Source organism: Eschrichtius robustus, chromosome 1 (assembly GCF_028021215.1).
Source record: "Eschrichtius robustus isolate mEscRob2 chromosome 1, mEscRob2.pri, whole genome shotgun sequence".
Lineage (NCBI taxonomy): Eukaryota > Metazoa > Chordata > Mammalia > Artiodactyla > Eschrichtiidae > Eschrichtius > Eschrichtius robustus.
The window spans coordinates 28581621-28599903 of record NC_090824.1 but is presented as its reverse complement, the minus strand read 5'-3'; the positions used below and the strand labels follow the sequence as shown (position 1 = coordinate 28599903).

The 18283-nt window shown below is 44.6% G+C and overlaps 3 protein-coding genes across 9 annotated transcripts in view; 2 read left to right on the top strand and 1 right to left on the bottom strand.

Moving 5' to 3' along the window:
* Nucleotides 1-4826, top strand: part of ZNF410 (zinc finger protein 410) — a 39085-nt gene extending 34259 nt beyond the window's left edge. For all 3 annotated transcript variants that reach the window (XM_068542778.1, XM_068542788.1, XM_068542770.1), the window contains one exon: nucleotides 4360-4826. In XM_068542778.1, the coding sequence (XP_068398879.1) occupies nucleotides 4360-4398 (39 nt within the window). In that variant the 3' untranslated portion in view covers nucleotides 4399-4826. The remainder of the gene's footprint in view (nucleotides 1-4359) is intronic.
* FAM161B (FAM161 centrosomal protein B) lies at nucleotides 1619-18268 on the bottom strand. 3 transcript variants are annotated; one of them, XM_068542761.1, is made up of 9 exons: nucleotides 18147-18268; nucleotides 15723-16042; nucleotides 14398-14948; nucleotides 12491-12837; nucleotides 11880-12007; nucleotides 9847-10011; nucleotides 9519-9618; nucleotides 7930-8072; nucleotides 1619-2137 (listed from the first exon to the last, which is right to left on the bottom strand). In XM_068542761.1, exons 1-9 carry the CDS (start codon nucleotides 18198-18200, stop codon nucleotides 2134-2136), a joined length of 1812 nt encoding a protein of 603 aa, XP_068398862.1. In that variant the 5' UTR covers nucleotides 18201-18268; the 3' UTR covers nucleotides 1619-2133. The 3 variants fall into 3 exon arrangements, with proteins under 3 accessions (XP_068398862.1, XP_068398841.1, XP_068398852.1); XM_068542740.1 differs by lacking the exon at nucleotides 1619-2137 and adding an exon at nucleotides 5052-5401; XM_068542751.1 differs by lacking the exon at nucleotides 1619-2137 and adding an exon at nucleotides 5451-6846.
* COQ6 (coenzyme Q6, monooxygenase) overlaps nucleotides 18175-18283 on the top strand; it is a 22778-nt gene continuing 22669 nt past the window's right edge. For all 3 annotated transcript variants that reach the window (XM_068542823.1, XM_068542807.1, XM_068542816.1), the window contains exon 1: nucleotides 18175-18275. The gene's annotated coding sequence lies outside the window, so the exon portion shown is untranslated. The remainder of the gene's footprint in view (nucleotides 18276-18283) is intronic.

Sequence of the window (18283 nt, the reverse complement as noted above, 5' to 3'; positions counted from 1 at the left end):
CATGAGCTCGTTTCATATGCATAAGCTTTTGCCAAAGCCTGTATATTCTGGCTTTGGTGTTATAGTATCTTTCACTTTTCCTTTCATTATAGCCTGTAGACCACAGTCCGCTGTTACAGCATTCAAATGACTCTGCATCCTATATTGAATGGTCTCAATTTTTCTGTAATATTTCTGAGGATATCCAGGATCAGAAGGCTCTGGGCATGCATGTTAATGTTTCTTCCAGGACCTTTCCTTGTATTCATCATTGCGACCCATTGTCTCAGTCTTGCTTATGTTATATTGAAAGTTTTTGCTATTTGGTATCATTGGTTCTTCCCTAAGTCACCTTCTCCTGGTAACCGCTTTGGAACATGTCTCACCTGTGGAGTCTTCCTTTATTTGTTCCCCTCTTCGTTTATCTATTTAAAATGTTTTATTATGGAAGTTTTCAAAGAGTATAAATACTGAGAACGAGAATAGTATAGTGATCCATGTACTTGTCACCCATCTTCAACAATTAACTGTCTACTGTTCTTATCACTTCCTTCCTACTGTTTGCTGTTGATGTTTTATTTGTAGTGCAGTATTTTAAATCATAGACATTTCATCTGTAAATATTTCTCTAACAGATATTTTTTCATAACTATATCTTTATCATACCCAACAAAATTAACAATAATTTATTGATATCCTCTGATTCTTAGCCTTCTAAATTTTTTCTCAGAAAGAATCTTTTTATGGTTGGTTGGTTTGAATTAGAATTCAAACAAAGCCTATACATTGCATTTGGTTAATAATTCTCTTTATCTCTAATAGTCCTCCCCCTCTTTTTTTCAGTATGGCTATCTATTTAAGGAATTGGGTTGTTTGTCTTATAGCATTTCCCACATTCTGATTTTGGTTGATTGACTCCTTTTGTTGTTTGATTTCTTTCTCTATCCACAGACTTCCTGAAAACTGGTAATTACATTTAGAGGCTTGATTAGATTACTGTTTGTTTTTCCTCTTGGCAAGAATATTTTTTTTTTTTTAATTTTTTTTTTTAAATTTATTTATTTATTTATTTTTGGCTGTGTTGGTTCTTCGTTTCTGTGCGAGGGCCTTCTCCAGTTGTGGCGAGTGGGGGCCACTCTTCATCGCGGTGCGCGGGCCTCTCACTGTCGCGGCCTCTCTTTGCGGAGCACGGCTCCGGACGCGCAGGCTCAGTAGTTGTGGCGCACGGGCTTAGTTGCTCCGCGGCACGTGGGATCTTCCCGGACCAGGGCTCGAACCCGTGTCCCCTGCATTGGCAGGCAGATTCTCAACCAGTGCGCCACCAGGGAAGCCCATTTTCTTTTTTTATATTTGAAACTTTGGAGTTTTTCTCTCCCATACTGCTAAATACCTTTTTTTAATTGAAGCACTCCAGATTACCCCAAATAAATGCCAGATGAATAAAGATAATTCATTCAACAGATATTATGTACCTGATGTGTGCAAGGCACTCTGCTGGGTACTAGTTATACAGTAGTAAACAAAATATAATCTCTGTCTCAAAGAGCTTAGAGTCAGAGTTAGGACCTCTGCCTTTTATAACTCCATAGCTATGTAAATGGTGCCCCTGGAGTTGTGCTGTACAGAGAGTTTAGAATGGGAAGGGCAACAGGTCAATGAACTGGCAATTTTTATACAGGGTAGTAGTGCTAGTCTTGGGGGAAGTCAGGATAGGATAAGTTTTAGAGTTTAAGTTGAGACCTGAGGGATGAATAGTAATCATCTTGATGGAGAAGTGGGAGGGATTGGAAGAAGTTTAACAGGCGTAAAGGTAGCAATGTGTACAAAGGAGAAGAGAGCACGCCCGACTATGGAACGACAAAGGGTTGAGTGTGATGGACATGGAATGGAGAGATTGGTGTGGGATGGAAAAATGAGAGCAGGAAAGACAAGCTGGTTCTTCTCTTTAAGGGCCTTATAGGACATGATTTTATCCTGGGGGCACTGGGGAGCCACTGCATGGTTTTAAATGGGGTATGACATGGTCAGATTTGTGGATGCAGAAAGTCCAGTAGTAGCACATTTGTTCTCTTGAACCTGTAGCTGGCTTCCGAGTGTCGTGTCCTTGTCTGGGAGATGCTCACTCACAGCCTCAGGCAGACACAATAACACAGACTACCTAAAAAAAAAAACAAAGGAAAACTCGGCCTTCACTCCAGGAGAACACAAAGGGCCTTTAAGTCCTGTGTACCCAGTTTCAGAATGGAAGCCTCAGACACTTAATAGAAAAATATTAACACCACAAGAGGAAAGTGCTGCCCTTAGATGTAGTTGAAAATCCTTCACTATCACTTTTTCCTCATGGATCCTTATGTATTTACAAATACAACTTCTGTCTGAGCCTCACTTCTTTTGTCTTTCCTTTACTATACCATTATTACCTTCCTCCCATCAAGGCATTTTCATTGCTCATCCCCTCCTTTTCCTTCTGAAGGTGGGCTTATCACATCCTCCAATACCTTCATTTTTTTTTCAAGCTATAAGCCCCCAAAGGCTCCAGGCTTCATCCTCTTCCTCATCCGGGGTCTAGGTACTAACTGACTGTTCCTCCAGTGAGTGAGGAATATTGACTCCTTAGGGATTATTCTCAGATGCCAGAGAAGGAGAAGGCAATAGCAACCCTTAAAACAACACATGCCCATTCCAAATTGTTTTTTAAAGATCACCATGCATTGTAGATCAGACCTGTAAGAATCTGCTGATGCACTTCTAATTGGACTCCTGTAAGTATGCTCTAAAAATAAAAATAACTTATCAAGAACAAGTGTCAGAAGTTATCATGGAAAATATATGAAAAACTACAAGTTAACTCTCACTCAGATGGTTCAAATTGGACAATTCTGATTTTTCCTCAGTGTGGCCAGGTCTTCTGAGAATCAGACAGAGGACTCATTGTGCAGACCCAGCTGAGACCCCAGGGCTTTTGACCTTCTGTGGACTAAAGGTCATCCCAAATGGGGTTCCATAGCCACACTGACTTCACATTCTTGAATTCAAGAACCAGTATAAGTGATTGCCAGTTAGCTTTGACTATATCTTAGAATATTTCCCAAATAAAACAAGGAGGAAAACAGAAATTACAAATTCTTTAACATTTCTCATAAAGTGCCATTGCTAAGTTTGAGTGTAAACATCTGGATCTTGGTCTAGATTAAAAATATACCATTCCTGGGCTTCCCTGGTGGCGCAGTGGTTGAGAATCTGCCTGCCAATGCGGGGGATATGGGTTTGAGCCCTGGTCTGGGAAGATCCCACATGCCGCGGCATGACTAGGCCCGTGAGCCACAATTGCTGAGCCTGCGCGTCTGGAGCCTGTGCTCCGCAACAAGAGAGGCCGCAATAGTGAGAGGCCTGCGCACCGCGATGAAGAGTGGCCCCCACTTGCCGCAACTAGAGAAAGCCCTCGCACAGAAACGAAGACCCAACACAGCCATAAATAAATAAAATTAAAACAAAACAAAACAAAACAAAAATATACCATTCCTAATCTCTACCACACAGTATCAACTGAAATCTGTGGTTTCTTTCTCTAAGTTTAAAATTTTTCTTTAAATTTCTTTAAATTCCATACCATTGAATTCTACTATGTAAATTACCTTCATCTAAATTAAGATCACCAAATAAATATATCTCCAGCTCTAGAATTTATCTGATTAGATTTTAACAAACAATGTTTATTCTGTTTTCACTGTATTATTCCCATCTCATTTTCTTTTCGTAATAAAATGGAACCCAATTTCATCAATTATTATACAAAAACACCTTTCAACAGGAACCTTGAATGTAGAGTAGAATGTCCACGGTAGCTGCCACCCTATTGGAGACTCTCAGGCTTGTCTTCCCTCATCACAGGAAAGGTATTTTAAGCCCAGGAAATCCCTGGATTTTTCATGAGTGGGTTGTAGCTCTCATGTAGAACTACATTCCCTTTACTTCTTCTTGAGCCTTCAGCCTGTACTTTGGCTAACTGACTGATGTAAGATTTTTGGTTCCACCAGTTCTGATTTCCCTGTGGTTATAGATTCCTCCATCACTGACTAGTGAGTATGTGATTACACAAATAATAGTTTGGCTTATAGGATATTATAATTATTATTATCAGGATATTTTACTGCTATAGTAGGAATGCCAGCATCATCAAATGGTCAAAGTGCTGTCCCAAGGCCAGTACATAAATGAGATCTATCAGTCTGTGCATGTCTTCTGATTTGGAACTAGCTGTCCCTGACTCACCCCTGCAATGCATTCCCCACCCCCAATTGTAAAGCTGTCACTTAGTATGAATTATTTTTCCTGTTATTCACTGGTAACTATTCCAGATTTGTTTTTAATCTCTTACAGTTACTAAACCAAGGAGATTTAACTGAAGGACGGACATGAGCATGGGTGCTGACTCCTGGAAGAGCAGCTCTACCTGAACCCAGAGTGCATGCAGTGGGAACAGGATGCTTATGGCTCACAGTTTGCCAGAACCAAAATGAATCTGTGAAGGACAGGACCCCACTTTTGCCTCTGTTCATCTTTCCTGGCCTAGAAGATGACTGTAGGAGAGCTTCTATTCAACTACCATCTGATTCAGACAAGGAAGAAAGCAGTGAATGTGGGCTGGGTAACTGTACCTACCTCTCTTCCCACTGCACAATTTTGGGATAGACTTCTCCCAAAAGTGAATTTGATTATTTGTTGGCTGAAGTTTCTCAGTAAGACTGTTGAGGGGAGGTTTTCCTTTGAAGAGTTTTCATCCCATACCGAGCTGTCTTTTCACATGGAACTAAATCCTGCCACCAACCATAAAACTTCACCAAGAAGTTAAGCTTTCAAGATGCCTTGTTGCTTTCGAGAAGGGAGTGGTGTCAGTTCTGTTGTGACATTCTCCCTTTAGCAACCTGAGTAAGAGACTCTCTGCCACTGGTCTTCAAAAAAATAAATTACTTGAATCCCTGCTTGGCCCAGGCTGAGGTACTATCTTGTCCTATACACCTCTACTTGGCCACTTTGCTTTCTTTGTTTATGGAACATACAGTAGCATGTTAAGAGGTTGTTTGTTTTTTGCTTTTTATTTTTTGTTTTTTTTTTAAGTTAAAAATCACCTGATTCAGAGCTTCAATTGTTTTTCCTTTAAATAAACAAAACAGCCAGTCAGTTCTTTGGCTCCTTGTTTTAAACAAAATTTGTTTCCTTTTGAGAGGAGATTAAGAAAATAATTCAGTCTTTCCCTTTAAGATGGGGCACTGATTTACCCTCAGGAGTCCATGCAGGTAAAACTGAGCTCAGAAGTCTTGGGGAAGATGACATGAGCATCTTCATCTCCAACTAGCAAACCCACATGGTAGTTATCAGAGTATCATCATTCTTGTCATCACCAAAAGGACCATGTTTGAGTCTGGAAAAATGGCAATAATAACAGATATTTTTGAATATTTCCAGAAAGATACTTTAAAAAACATGAGAAAGGTTCTTCTGTCAGAGTAGGCACTCTTGCTACCATCATCCTGTCTTTAGAGTTACTGAGAGAGACTATTTCATTATTATTGGTGAGAAGAAAAGTATCCAGAGATCACCTACTAGAAAATCATGGCTGTCAGAAGTTTCAAATTTATTAAAATGAACCTCATGCTAACATAGTACACACATGCACAGAGTGACACATTCTAAGCAGATAACAGCAAAGAATTAACTGCTGTTTTAAATAAAGTACTTATAGTTCTTAATTTGTTAATGACATGCATAATTATCCTGTGCTAGATAGACTGAGTTCATATCAATTACTTGTATTCTTAAAATGCCAGTTTTGGCTTCCAGTAGCCTTACTTTTATACTAGAACAGTGGTTTTCAACTAAGGACATTTTGCCACCCAGGGGACTTTTCGTAATATCTGGAGACGTTTTTGGTTGTCGTAACTGAGGAGAGGGGTGCTATTGGTATCTAGTAAATAGAGGCCAGGGGTACTGCTAACCATCCTACAATGTATAGCTTCCTCACCCAACACAGACTCATCTGGCCCAAAATGTCAATAGTGCTGAGGCTGAGAAACCCCGTATTTGGGGTTGCAAACTTGTCATCCCCCATGGGCTAATCTGATATACAAACAAACATGTTTTGTTTTTCCCACATATTATTTCCAAATAAATTTTTTTTTTTTTGGCTGGGCTGCGCAGCTTGTGGGATCTTAGTTCCCCGATCAGGGATTGAACCCCACGCCCTTGGCAGTGAAAGCGTGGAATCCTAACCACTGGACGGCCAGGGAATTTCCAGTAAGTTTTAAATTAGTTGCCGACATGCACATTTCTGGTTTCTGTTGAAAATGTGGTTGATCTGGCAATTCTGGGCCTGTATTCCATCAGGGTTGATATTCTCTAGTCTCTACTATCTCCTGCTAATCTGACAGCCAGCCCATTTGACCCATTTGTTTCCTGACTAGCCTCTGTAGGCATTTGGGCTTATGCCCTTTTTTCTGTACCTGTATGCTTAAGTGTGAGGCACAAAGCAAGAACCCTTAATTAGCTCTGATCCCTCTACCCTGAACTTCTCCACTTTGATTTACTTGGACCATTCTCTGTTATCTACTTTTCTTTCCGCCATTCTCCAAAAGTAACCATGACTCAAAACCCAAGTTTTGCCTGCCTTGACTCAACCCCAAGGTAGCTGCTTGATATTATTCGAAAGCAGTAGTTTTAAGTATACTGATTAACCAAATGATTTGAGATTATCTGGTAATTCATAAGACAGCTCCTCTAGTTCTTTCTTGGGGCTTGTAGGCTGTTCTAGAGATTCTTCTAAATCCTGCCGTGGATTCCTGATGCCGAGTTTACGTAGTTTCATGAGTGCTGCAGAATAAATTAAAGAATTATAAAATTTTAAATTTTAAATCGAAGCATCGTGTAAGGCTTAAGCATGGTTTCAACATTATCATTATTTTGTATGGGGTATAAAGGCAAATTTCTAGGGGGAAAACTGAGATAGGAATTAGGGGAAGGGCTACTAGGACTTAAAACAAAATTGAGAGTAATAGAAATACTGTGCTTTTCTCCCTTTGACTTATATGATATCAATGGAGGAGGTGGTGCTAATGAGTTGCTTTTAAAAAATGCTAGATTTGGGACTTCCCTGGTGGCGCAGTGGTTAAGACTCTGCCTGCCAATGCAGGGGACACAGGTTCGAGCCCTGGTCTGGGAAGATTCCCACATGCCACAGAGCAACTAAGCCTGTGCGCCACAACTACTGAGCCTGTGCTCTACAGTCCACGAGCCACAGCTACTAAAGCCCACGTGCCTAGAGCCTGTGCTCCGCAACAAGAGAAGCCACCGCAGTCAGAAGCCTGTGCACAGCAATGAAGAGCAGCCCCCGCTCACCACAACTAGAGAAAGCCCGCGCACAGCAACGAAGAAGACCTGACGCGGCCATAAATAAATAAATAAATTTATTTAGTTTTTTAAAAAAGCTAGATTTGAACAAGCCATGGTGACCAAGCTGAGGGGAAAAGAAAGGCTTTGATTGTACAGGATATTTAAAGCTTTTATTGTGGCCCTGTAACGGTTTTTACTTTCACTTATCCAATAAGTAAGTAAACGAAGAGTGTAGTTTATCATTTTATAGGAAGTAAAAATATACATGATTTTTCTTCAGAATTGAAGTAGAAGTACTTTTGACTGATGGCATTGGACTGGGATTGGAAAAATGATCTGTTTCAAATTGAAGGAATCTAGACCTAATACACAATAGCTATATTTTATTCACAACTGCACTACTCACCAAATTTAAATGTGTTACTTGGAGATCTCTAGATGAGTATTCTATAAATACAGGATTGTGATCTCAAAATATGAGTGACTGTTCTAAAGCTTCCTCCCAGTGGCGTTACTAGGGATGCAACTTGAGAGCTGCAGGATGACAGCAGTATCTCTGATTACCTGGGACAATCACGGACTTCTGATTGCTCTTTCCATTGTAAAGCCTGGTTGCCCTGACCCTTGTTCCTCACAAAGTCTTCATCGAGCCCAGCGTGCCTCAGGGTGTCACGATACCGTTGTTCTGCTTCCTTCCTGGCAAGGTCCTGTGGAATGGAAATTAATCTGCTGTAGCTGAATTACCAGATAATTCTAAATTGCTTGCTTAATCTGTATGCTTGTAATACTGCTTTTCCACCCCACCACCCCCCTGTAGTGCTGGACACAGATTTGTATGAAAATTACTTAGAGCCTTATTCTCAAGCTTTAAAGTACATAGGAACTACCTGAAGATCGGGTTAAAATGCAGATTCTTATTAGGTAGTTCTCAGATGGGGCCTGCAATTCTGTATTTCTAATACTCTCAGGAGATGGCAACTGTTGTTTTGGGAACCACACCTTTGTGAGGCAAGGATTTAGATTTTTGGAAGACCAAGTGAGACCCAGATGAAAAAGATGGACTAAAAACATTTTTAACATTTAAAAGCAACCAAACCATCATCAGGAATACTGAAATATAACAAATGGAAAATAAGCTGCACTTGTAACATTCTTAACAGGATGGATGGTATGCATGTAGACCAGAAAAAGGTTATTTTTTGTTTGTTTAAGTGTTCAAGAACAAAGTCATATAGAGTACTTTGTATTTTTCCTAGAGTGGTGAAAGATCTTTTGAGATCTGAGAATGAGCTTGCTAGGAAAAAGCTAACATGAAGAGCAAACGTCATTATGAGAAATTTTTACTTAGCAATGCAAGTTGCTAAGTAAATCCAAGACAGTCCAGTGTGTGTGTAATATGTAGGGGACTGGGGAGGACTGGACCCAGGAAATGCCTAAATAATGCACTGGCTATAAGATAATGCCCAACATTTGGAACCAGGTCACTAGGGAATGCCAACTTTTGTTTGAAACTCTGGAGAGGAGAGAGATCTACAGAGCTTGATGCAGCTCAAAGCTATCTGGGACGGTGGCCTTTCTAAGACTGTTCAAGTAGCCCCAGAGCTTCCTTAGGGAGATCTCAACTGCGTCCAACTTCCCTAGGAATCTAGAGAACATTTTAAAGTGACTCTTCCAGCCAGAAAGCCACTAAATCTGGAAGAGGCCTTGTGGAGTGCTTGTGAGCATCTCAACCCCTGAAGACCTATAAATGTGCCACAGCTGTAGAGGCTGGGGGTGCCCAGGGCACCAGCACTACAGGAGGAGAGATGACATTAGCAAGTTAAAGATACTCCAACACAGCCAAACTATCAATTGTATGCCTGGGATCTAACCTCTACTCTGATTCAAGCTGAAGGCTAGACTATAGAGAAAACCCCAGGAAGTGAAATATCCCTTTATAGATGCCTTTGGAATCCAGTCTTGGATGAAATCAGTCCAGTGTTCACCAGTGCACTACTTACTTTGGGGAAAGATGGTAGTAATAAAATGAGCCAAGCTTAGAATCTTTCTGAGCCTAAAGGAAGTGTTTAATACCCAGATATTAAGCTGTTTCATAATTTCTAAGAGCCCTTTCATCTAAGACAGAAAGAAAGTGAATGACGGTTTAGATTTACCTTGGTAACTTGTTCGAAGAGATAGGGCCTTATTTGTATTCTCTTCTTCATTTCCTCCAATTCTTTCTTATACTCTTTTGCTCTTTTACGGTCATTGTTCCTGGAATTAACAAGATTTTTAGAATGAATTCCAGGTTTTTCCAATCGGGAATACCTTTAATTTCAGTTAAGTGGAATAACTCCCACAGACATTATAAATTCCTAACTGTGCCTGGCAAAATCCTTGATTCTATGGTTATAGGAGCCTACTGTAATAACCCCAATTTGCCATTTTCAAGGCAAATGGCTCCCAAGATAGTTATCCCTTAGACACACGGAGGACACCGACCGATTCTCTTTCAGCTTTGCTTTGAACACCTCCTCCAGGCTTTTATGGGGATCCATGGCTTTCGCACGCAAGGTCACAGATTTAGATATCGCCTGACACTTCTTTTTGTGCATCTCCGACCACTGAGTACTTTGATCTGCTTTGTCCTTTTTCTCAAGTGAACGTCTAAAGGGAAGAGGCAAAAAAAGAATACAAATGACCAACCTGGGTATACTTAAAAGCAATCTTAGTAACCTCTCTGGAAAGTCAGTTGGTTTTTTCTATGAATGGGTGAGTAATTTACTACACTGGCATTTCAGAAAGAAGAAGATTCTGGATTAAGTGCACTGGCAGATGAAGCCTTCCCAGCACTATGGACAGTGAGTTTCTACCCCAGGAGAAGTTCATTAATTGAACTGAAAAACATGAGTTAAAATATTCTTACACTCAGGTGTCTTGCCATCTGGAAACAAAATAATACTAATTGCTACCATTTGCTGAGCTACCTACACTGAACCACGTGCAGACAGGCACCAATAAGTGCTTTATAGCCATTAGCTTAAATTCTCGTAGCTGCCCTGTGAGGTAAGGACTGTAGGTCTCCCTTTTTATAGGCAACAAGATTGAGCCTCAGGGAGGGTAAACTACTTGCTTGAAGCTACCCAGCATGCCAGTGGAAAAGCCAAGATTAGAACCAGGATGTCTGACTCCCAAGCCTCTGCCCTTGACAACTGTGCTGTAAATGGTGGGCTGGAAGGTGCCTGGGTTCATGGTCCTTTGGGAATACAAACCTGCATTTCCACAGAGAACTGGAAACGGGCCTCCCTCAATGCACAATTTGGGGTCAACCTGCAGCACTTAGTTTGTACAAGTATCATTCTACAAGGTACTATGGAGAGTTCTACCAAAAGAAAAAACAGTCAAGACTCTTGCAGTAGGGTGTTCATATTCAAATGGACTTATTAGGAAGGAGGGTATAACAGTTTAATCTGCTAATATGTCAAACTCGCTATTGCCAGAACGCAGATATGGACATTCTCTGCAGGTGGGCCACCGTCTGGTTCATGAGACCTATCGTAGTGGGACCTCAGGATTCTGATGCATTTAGCCTTGATTTAGTAACTCTGACTGTGAAATTTGAGGAAGAAGGGAGTATCCCTTGGATGCTAAATACATTTCTAAAATCCCTGTTGTGGGTCTTAAAGGGCCAAGTAGATTCCATGTACTCCTCTGTGAGCCCCACAGGAAGGCACCGAGATGCCAGTCCTCTCCCAGAGCTAAGCCACCAGTTACAGCATGACCTCTCCTGCTGACTTCAGCTCAGAGGCCTAGCGGAGGAACTCCTGCTGGGGTGCTGGCTGGATGAGACTACCAGGACAGAGGTCAGTTAAAGAGTTAAAAATAAGGAGGCTCCTGCTTCCCAACTGACTTCTAATAGCTCCCCAAGATGAATCTCAGAGAATCTCAAATCTATGCGATGGATGCCTCATCTTCTTTGTGGCAGGCTCACACACACAGGTTCAGGCTTCTCTGAATTCCTGTTCCTAATGCTTCCTTTCTCTTTCACCAGTGGGTCTTGACGCATGTTATTCTGTTTGGAAACTTGTTTCTTTCCAGCCTTTGTCTGGCTGACTTCTCATTCTTCAGGTTTCACCTTAGGCATCTATTACAGAAGACCCAGGCTGCCCAATGCCCCTCCCACACACAGTCCCCTGCATTTCCCCATCATTGTGCTACTCACAAGATTTGATAGTTGCTTCTTTGCCTTTCTGTATTTCAGACTAGATATTAAACTATAGGTTCTATAAGGTATCTCCAGCCTTAACGCTGTGCCTGGCACAAAGTAAGTCTCCCAAGAATATTGGCTGAGTGATGGTTAAGTGTTCTCCAGCACTAAGTGTGGAGAGTCACATGAATTCCTGTCCTGATCAAGACTCCCCTTCCACCCCTTTCGGTCTCTCTGATAACAGGAGAGAAGGCCCAGCAGCGGAGTGCTTTCCAGCATTGGGGCCAAGATCTGAGCACTGTGGGTCTCATGCAGGCTGACCACTCACCTGACTGCAGATTCCCTCTTCCTGGTGGCGTCTGTGATGTGCACGGGGAGGGTGTTGGCAGAGAGGGAAGCAAGGCCACTCAGAGAACGACTCCTTGGTAGGGGTGTGCCGGGTGGCTGTGGAGATTCCTAGAAGAAATGAAGGCTAATATTGGTAGGACAGCATGTGCGATTAGTTTCTATCTTAACTAGGAATCGATTTCAGCGGAGGACTAGTCAGAATCTTCAGTTCTTTCTTGGGATTAAGGCAAGGGTAATGAGATCTTGAGTTTAGTTAAACAGGGCCAAGACTTGGATATCAATCCCAAAGTTTTTAATTAAATGAGAAGAGTTCTTTGGAATTGGTATTGGGACATGGCAATTGACCCCAACTCCCTGCCTTCCAGACTTGTTTGCACTTATTTCTGCAAAATCCCTCTACAGAGAGGGAAGGAAGGGAAGTATTCTTGTGGTCTTAAATTTTTAGGAACCGTGGATCTGCTTACAGCTGAGCCGGTGTTTTAAAAAAATTAAGATAGAAAAGTGTCATGAGAAGTGCCTTCCATTGAGACCTGGCCCCTCCTGTGTTTAGGGCCTCAGCCCTGACCCTCCTGCAGTGGCCTGGGCTCTCACCCTCCTCCCTTCAGAGGCGGCAGCATCACAGGGCCGAGGAGTACGACGCAGACTGGCGGTTCTCAGCAAGAAGGGCTTGTTGCGAGTCACCTCCTGGGTGTCTCTTCTCTTGGCAGCTCTTTTCTGGAAGGCCTTGTAAAGTTCTTCATAGTCAGGGACGGCAGGATTCACCCGAGGCTGGAATCCAAAGTCAGTGTGCAGAAACCCAAGCTTCTCCTCCCGGGTCCGGGTGGCTATTCGAGGCTGTGAGTCAGCCCGGCCACTGGAGGAAGCGATGGGGGAGGAGGCCATCTGGAGCATGTCCAGGGCTCTCATCTGGATGCGAATTTTCCTCAAGAGCTCAGCTTCTGTGGAGAAGAAGTCAGGGGAGCGAGGGGTGAGAAGGGACCAAGCCTCAAACCAAAAGGTGTGGTGAGCTTTCCCTCTTAAACACTCGCAGTTAGTGTGCTGGAACTCAGCATTAACTTTTCAGGAATTTTCCGAGCTAGTTGGCATCGTGTGGAAAGCTTGAAATTGGCCAGGATAGGAGTATTTATACCATGAAAACGGCAAACACTGCAAATCAACTTCCTTTTTTTTCCTGGAGAGTGCCTTAATGAATGCTGACTAGGACATCACTGCTGTGTGCCAATCAGGCTGCAGAAGCAGCTACCATTTACATTTACTGAGCACTTCCTACAGTTCCTTCTTCAGAGATGGAGCAGGAGGGATGGGCCAGTCACCTGCTCCTCTCCCAGGTCTCCCTTCTCAGGCAGAGGCCCCACCGTCCACCCAACTGCCCAAGCCCACTGCCCACATTGTTCTCACCTCCTCCTCGCTCATCAGTCCTGCCGCCTCCTCCTCTTTAACCTCTCTCTGGTCCAGCCTCTTTTCATCCTCCCTGCTACTAGTTTCATAATTTCTCAGTTGAATCACTGAAATAGGCTCCTACAGATCAACATCCCTCTGGACTTGCCCGTCCCCCTATAATTATCTCCACAGCAGAGTGAGCTTTCTGAACTTCGTATCTGATCATGAGCCACCCTACTTAAAACCCTTCAGTGGCTCCCCCTGCCCTTGGGATGAAGTCCAAACTCCCCCCAATGGCCTACAAGGCCCCAGGTCTGGCCTGTGCCTGTCTGTCCCGCCCCCCGCTCCTCTTCTGTCTCCCCTCTACCTTTCCATGCCTTGAATGTGCTCAGCTTTCTTACCTCCATGCTATTATCTTTGCCTGGTACACTCTTCTTCCCTCTTCATTGAATTCACCATGGCTCCTCCTTCAGGGTCAGCGTTCACTTTCCCTCGGGACTTTCCCTAACTGTTCCCACCGCTCACCGCACTCTAAGTCAGGTCCCTCTGTTATAGGTGACATTGGACCCCTAGGCTTCCCCCTTTAACTCCTGCAAGTGACTTATCACATTTGTAATTATCTGTCTGTCTCCCTCCCATGTCCGCAAACTCCACATCTATTTATTCACGCCTGGGACGTGGCACATGCTATGGAATGAGCGAATAAAGCCAGAGTCCTTTAACTGAACTATGCGTCTTGAAATGAGTACCTCACAGGACGTGGGGGGCTTTCCTCGGGGCAGCTGGCTAGTGGTGGCGCTGGCCTAGGCTGGTACTCAGATGTCTCTGAGTGGTTCTCTGCTCTGGCACCCATGCTGCCACAGAGGGCTTCGTATCCACTCACTGAGCCAGGTGAGGTCAACAGGATGAACCCGGGGCCTCCTACTCCTCTCCCGACTAGGCGCCCCCATTGTACGGGCAGACCCAACCCTACTCCATGGCCGGCACTGAGCAAGGCCTCTAGCGGGTCCGCCCAAACAGCCCATCTCTGAGCCAGGGTGACCCGAGCCCGACTAAATCCCACAGCACCGCTTGGTACCCCCAGGCAGGAGGCAGGCCGGAGGCAAGGATGTCTTTACCCTGGAGTTTGTCCCCAAGGGCTGGCTCCAGAATGGACTTGGGGATCCTCCTGGTGGCCTTCTGCTTGGGGACTTTGGCCTTAGCTGTGGCGACCAGGTCCCTCTGCTGAATGGCTTTCTTTCGCTGCTCGTCCTTCCCCAGGAAGCTGAAGGGCTTCAAGGAAGAGAGAAGCAGCTCCTTCCTCTTCTGGATCCCTGCCTGCCTGCGTGCCTCGTTGCGCTCCATGATCTCCTGGTAGAGGGGCAGGTAGACGTGTGCAGGCACAGGCTGTGCCCGGAACTGCCGGTGGCACTCGGCCTCCTCCTGGCCCTGCTTCTGGGCCTGCTGCCTCTCATGCTCAAAGGAGGCAGGCGAGGCCAGCCACTGGGCCTTCTTCCCGGCCTCGCGCAGCGTCATGCGGAACGGCTGAGGGACGGTGATGGATGATGCCCAGGAGCTGATGCTTCTGTGCTGGGAGAGAGGCCTGGAGCTGGAGGGTGGCTGAGGCTTAGCCTTGGGAAGATCGGAGGGCAGGTTGCTCAAGGAGCTGCAGCGCCTCATGGAGCCACACCTGCGGGGAGAGAGCAGCTCTGTGCGTGGAGCACAGGGGGGCCAGGAGGCCTGGCTCCTCCAAGATCCTCCTCCTTCCCCCTCCCTTCCGGCAGGTCACAGTTAGTTTCTCAGCCTCACATCGCAGCCCCACAGGCCTCTAGGCCTGCGCCTTTCTCAACCAGGCTTCTCTCCTTCCCACAGGCCATCCTAGCAGCCCTAGTAGAAAGTCTCTCCTTAGAATGGACCCAAGAATTGCCACTTTGCACTCTTAATATTTTCATTCGGTAGAGAGAAGAGTGCAGTGGTGCACAGGAAGCCTTTAGAGTCAGGCCCAGGTTCCAATCTTGCTTCAAACAATTACCAGCTGTGTGACCTTGAGCAAGGTTCTCTTGGAACCTCAATTTCTTCATCTGTAGAATGGCAAAAATAGTATCTACTTACAGGGTGATTGGGAGGAGAAAGTAAATATTAAATGAGATAAAGTATATGTGCATATAGCAGGGCTTGGCCAAGGGAAATGAAACTTGTTGCCATTCTCAGGGAGGTAGTATATTTGGGAAAGGCATCTCTTTAATTGATTCCAAACCTTCAGGTGACTCAAGGTTACCCAAAGTGATTCAGGACTGCTGGGTAGGAATCAGAACACATTTGGCTGATTCTGGGCTGAAGCCTGGGTAGGTGGCACTTACAGGAGTGGTCTTTGTTTTACTGAGGAGGAAGATGAGGCCCAGAGTCATGATGTGACTTGGCCAGAGTTGTGCAGTGAGGCAGCTGTTGAACTGCACTGCCTTACCTCGGAGACGGGGGGGACTGCACCTGCGGCTTCCCCCTGCCTTTGTCTTGGAAGAAACTCTCCAGGTCCTCATCATCTTCAGAGAGGCTTTCATCACTGTCTGGGTCAGACAGATAAAGGGATTCCAACAGGCACCACCTGCCTTTCTGCCTTAGTGCCTGCAGGGTCTCGTAAAAACTCGCAGTTGAGTCAGAAGTAGAATCTGTCTCCTCCTCTGGGCTGATGAACTCACTGAGTTTGCCAGCCCTGGGCAAAACCAGCCCATCCCCACACAGCTCCTCTTCTGCCTCTGTGTCTGAGGAGGATTTGGGGGGAAATATCTGAAATGAAATAGAGTAGACTGTGGGTCAAGCTGTGATTTAAAAACTTAACTACTAATTTCATTTTAAATAAGTATACATTAGGGACTGGGGCGGGGGACAAAGAAAAATGTGTTCCTTGCTTTAAAGAAATTTCACATATTGGTATATGAGGTGTGCTTGGTTGAAGGGCAGGAAAGGGAAACAAAGAGCTGAAGTTGGTTCATGCAGTCCGGTGAGCATTTATGGAGAACCTACCTTCACCATGCACCCCTGCTCTCCAGGAATCCTACCTGTAACTTTGGCCACACTCTGGGACCTGCCCTACTTGGGTTTTACCTACTTGCTGCCAATCTTCCTTTTCCTGCTTCCCTTGTCTATACCTCTGCTTTCCTCATATTCTAGCTAATTCCTACCCTGTTACTAGGAATGAGTAATTAATAGGAGAGACAGTGTGGTCTAGCTGAAAGAGTCCTAGAAAGTGGGAAATCCAACTGGGCTTAAAAACTCCATTCATTCAGAAAATATTTATTGGGTGCCTAATGTGCATTGAGTATTAGGCTGCGAACAAGACAAACAAGGTCCCTACTCTCATGAGGCTTACATCCTAGTGAAGGGAGAAAGATAATGTAAGATGGTAATAAATTCAATAAAAGCCATGAAACTGTGAGATTATAGAGTGATGGAGTGGCTATGGGATGCTTTTCTGTTGATAAAAGCCCACCAGATAAAGACCACTAGGAATGTACCTGTAATCAGAACTAGGTTTATTAATTTGCTACAGCATACCATGGGAAAGTATAGGGAACTTGGCGCGGGGTGGGGACTTTTTCTAGGGTTGGCTTGTCCTGAATGATTCTGAGGAGGGTTAGGGGAAGCAAGGATGGATGGATGCCGTCATAAAGAGGGCACAGTTTAGTAAGTGGGTGAATGAGCAATTTTTATTCAAAAGGTGACAAGAGCAAAGTAGGGCTGAGTAAGTAATTGATAAGTAAGCATAATCATTTAGAAGTATGGGGTATTAGTCATTTTGCAGGTATAGTGTGGCCCTGTGAGAAATACTGATTTCTGCTTATCTTGCTGCTGGCCTCATCTGGGTCTATTACAGTCTGAGTTTTACTTTCCCAGTCCTGGATGATTTGTACTTTCTCACTGTGGAGGACTTTTAGACTGACACCTGATTGGTGAGAAAAACTTCAGCCTTGCTAAGATCTGGGGTAAGAGGGTTTGGGGCTCGAAGAAAAGCAAATACAAAGGCCTTGAGGCAGGGACAAAATTTTGGACTTTTGGAGAGGTAGAAAGAGGGCCAGTGTGCTTGGAGGATAGTAGCAAGAGATATCCTGAAAGAAGCAGGCTGCGGCCATGATGGGACCGCACAGGGTGACTGGTTGGTTGCGGCTGGAAACCAGTTGGGACGGGCCGCTGCAGGCCTCCAAGTGACACTTGGTGATGGTTGAACTGGGTCCGGCTCTAATACTGAAAAGAACACTGGATTCTGAGTCAAAGGTATGTATGTGCTCTAGCCCTCGCTCTGCTACTAAAGAGCGTGTGATTTTAGGAAAATTCCTTTTTTAAAAAACGACTTTATTGATATAATTCGCACCTACTATACAATTCATACAAGTGTACAATTCATTGGGTTTCAGTATACTCAGAGTTGTGCAACCATCACCACAATTTTAATAACCCCCCAAAAGACGCCATTCCATTTAGCAGTCACTCCCTATTTTCCCTAACCCTCCTCATTCCCTAACCCCTAAGCGACCGCCAATTTACTTTGTCTCTATGAATTTGGGGGCAAATTTCTTAAATCTCTCTGTGCCTCATTTTTCTCTTCTACAAAATGGAGACAACAATCGTGCTATTAGTCCTGGGGCGGTTGAGAGGATAAGCGGAAACTGGGGGCCATTTCTATGGTTCTATGAAGAGCCTGACGTAAGGGCTCAAGGGGTTCAGGTCCCGGAGATAAGAGTCCGCCTCTGTAAACACTGCCCATTTTAATCCCACGCCCCTGTGACACGCCCTTGCCGTCTGTCTCCAAGGCAACTTCGAACAGTTTCCTCTCTTCGGGATTTCTTTCCGGGGCGCAGACACGATCACTCCCCTTCTTTTTCCCCCCGCTCACCTGACGGCTCCACTGTGCGCCGTCGGAGTCTCCTGCAGACCTGCCCACGGTCATCGTCTCAGCGGTGAAGAGGCAGAAGCGGCGGAGACAGCGGGGATGACAGCGGCCGTGGAGGTGCAAGCTAAGCGGGTCAGGTT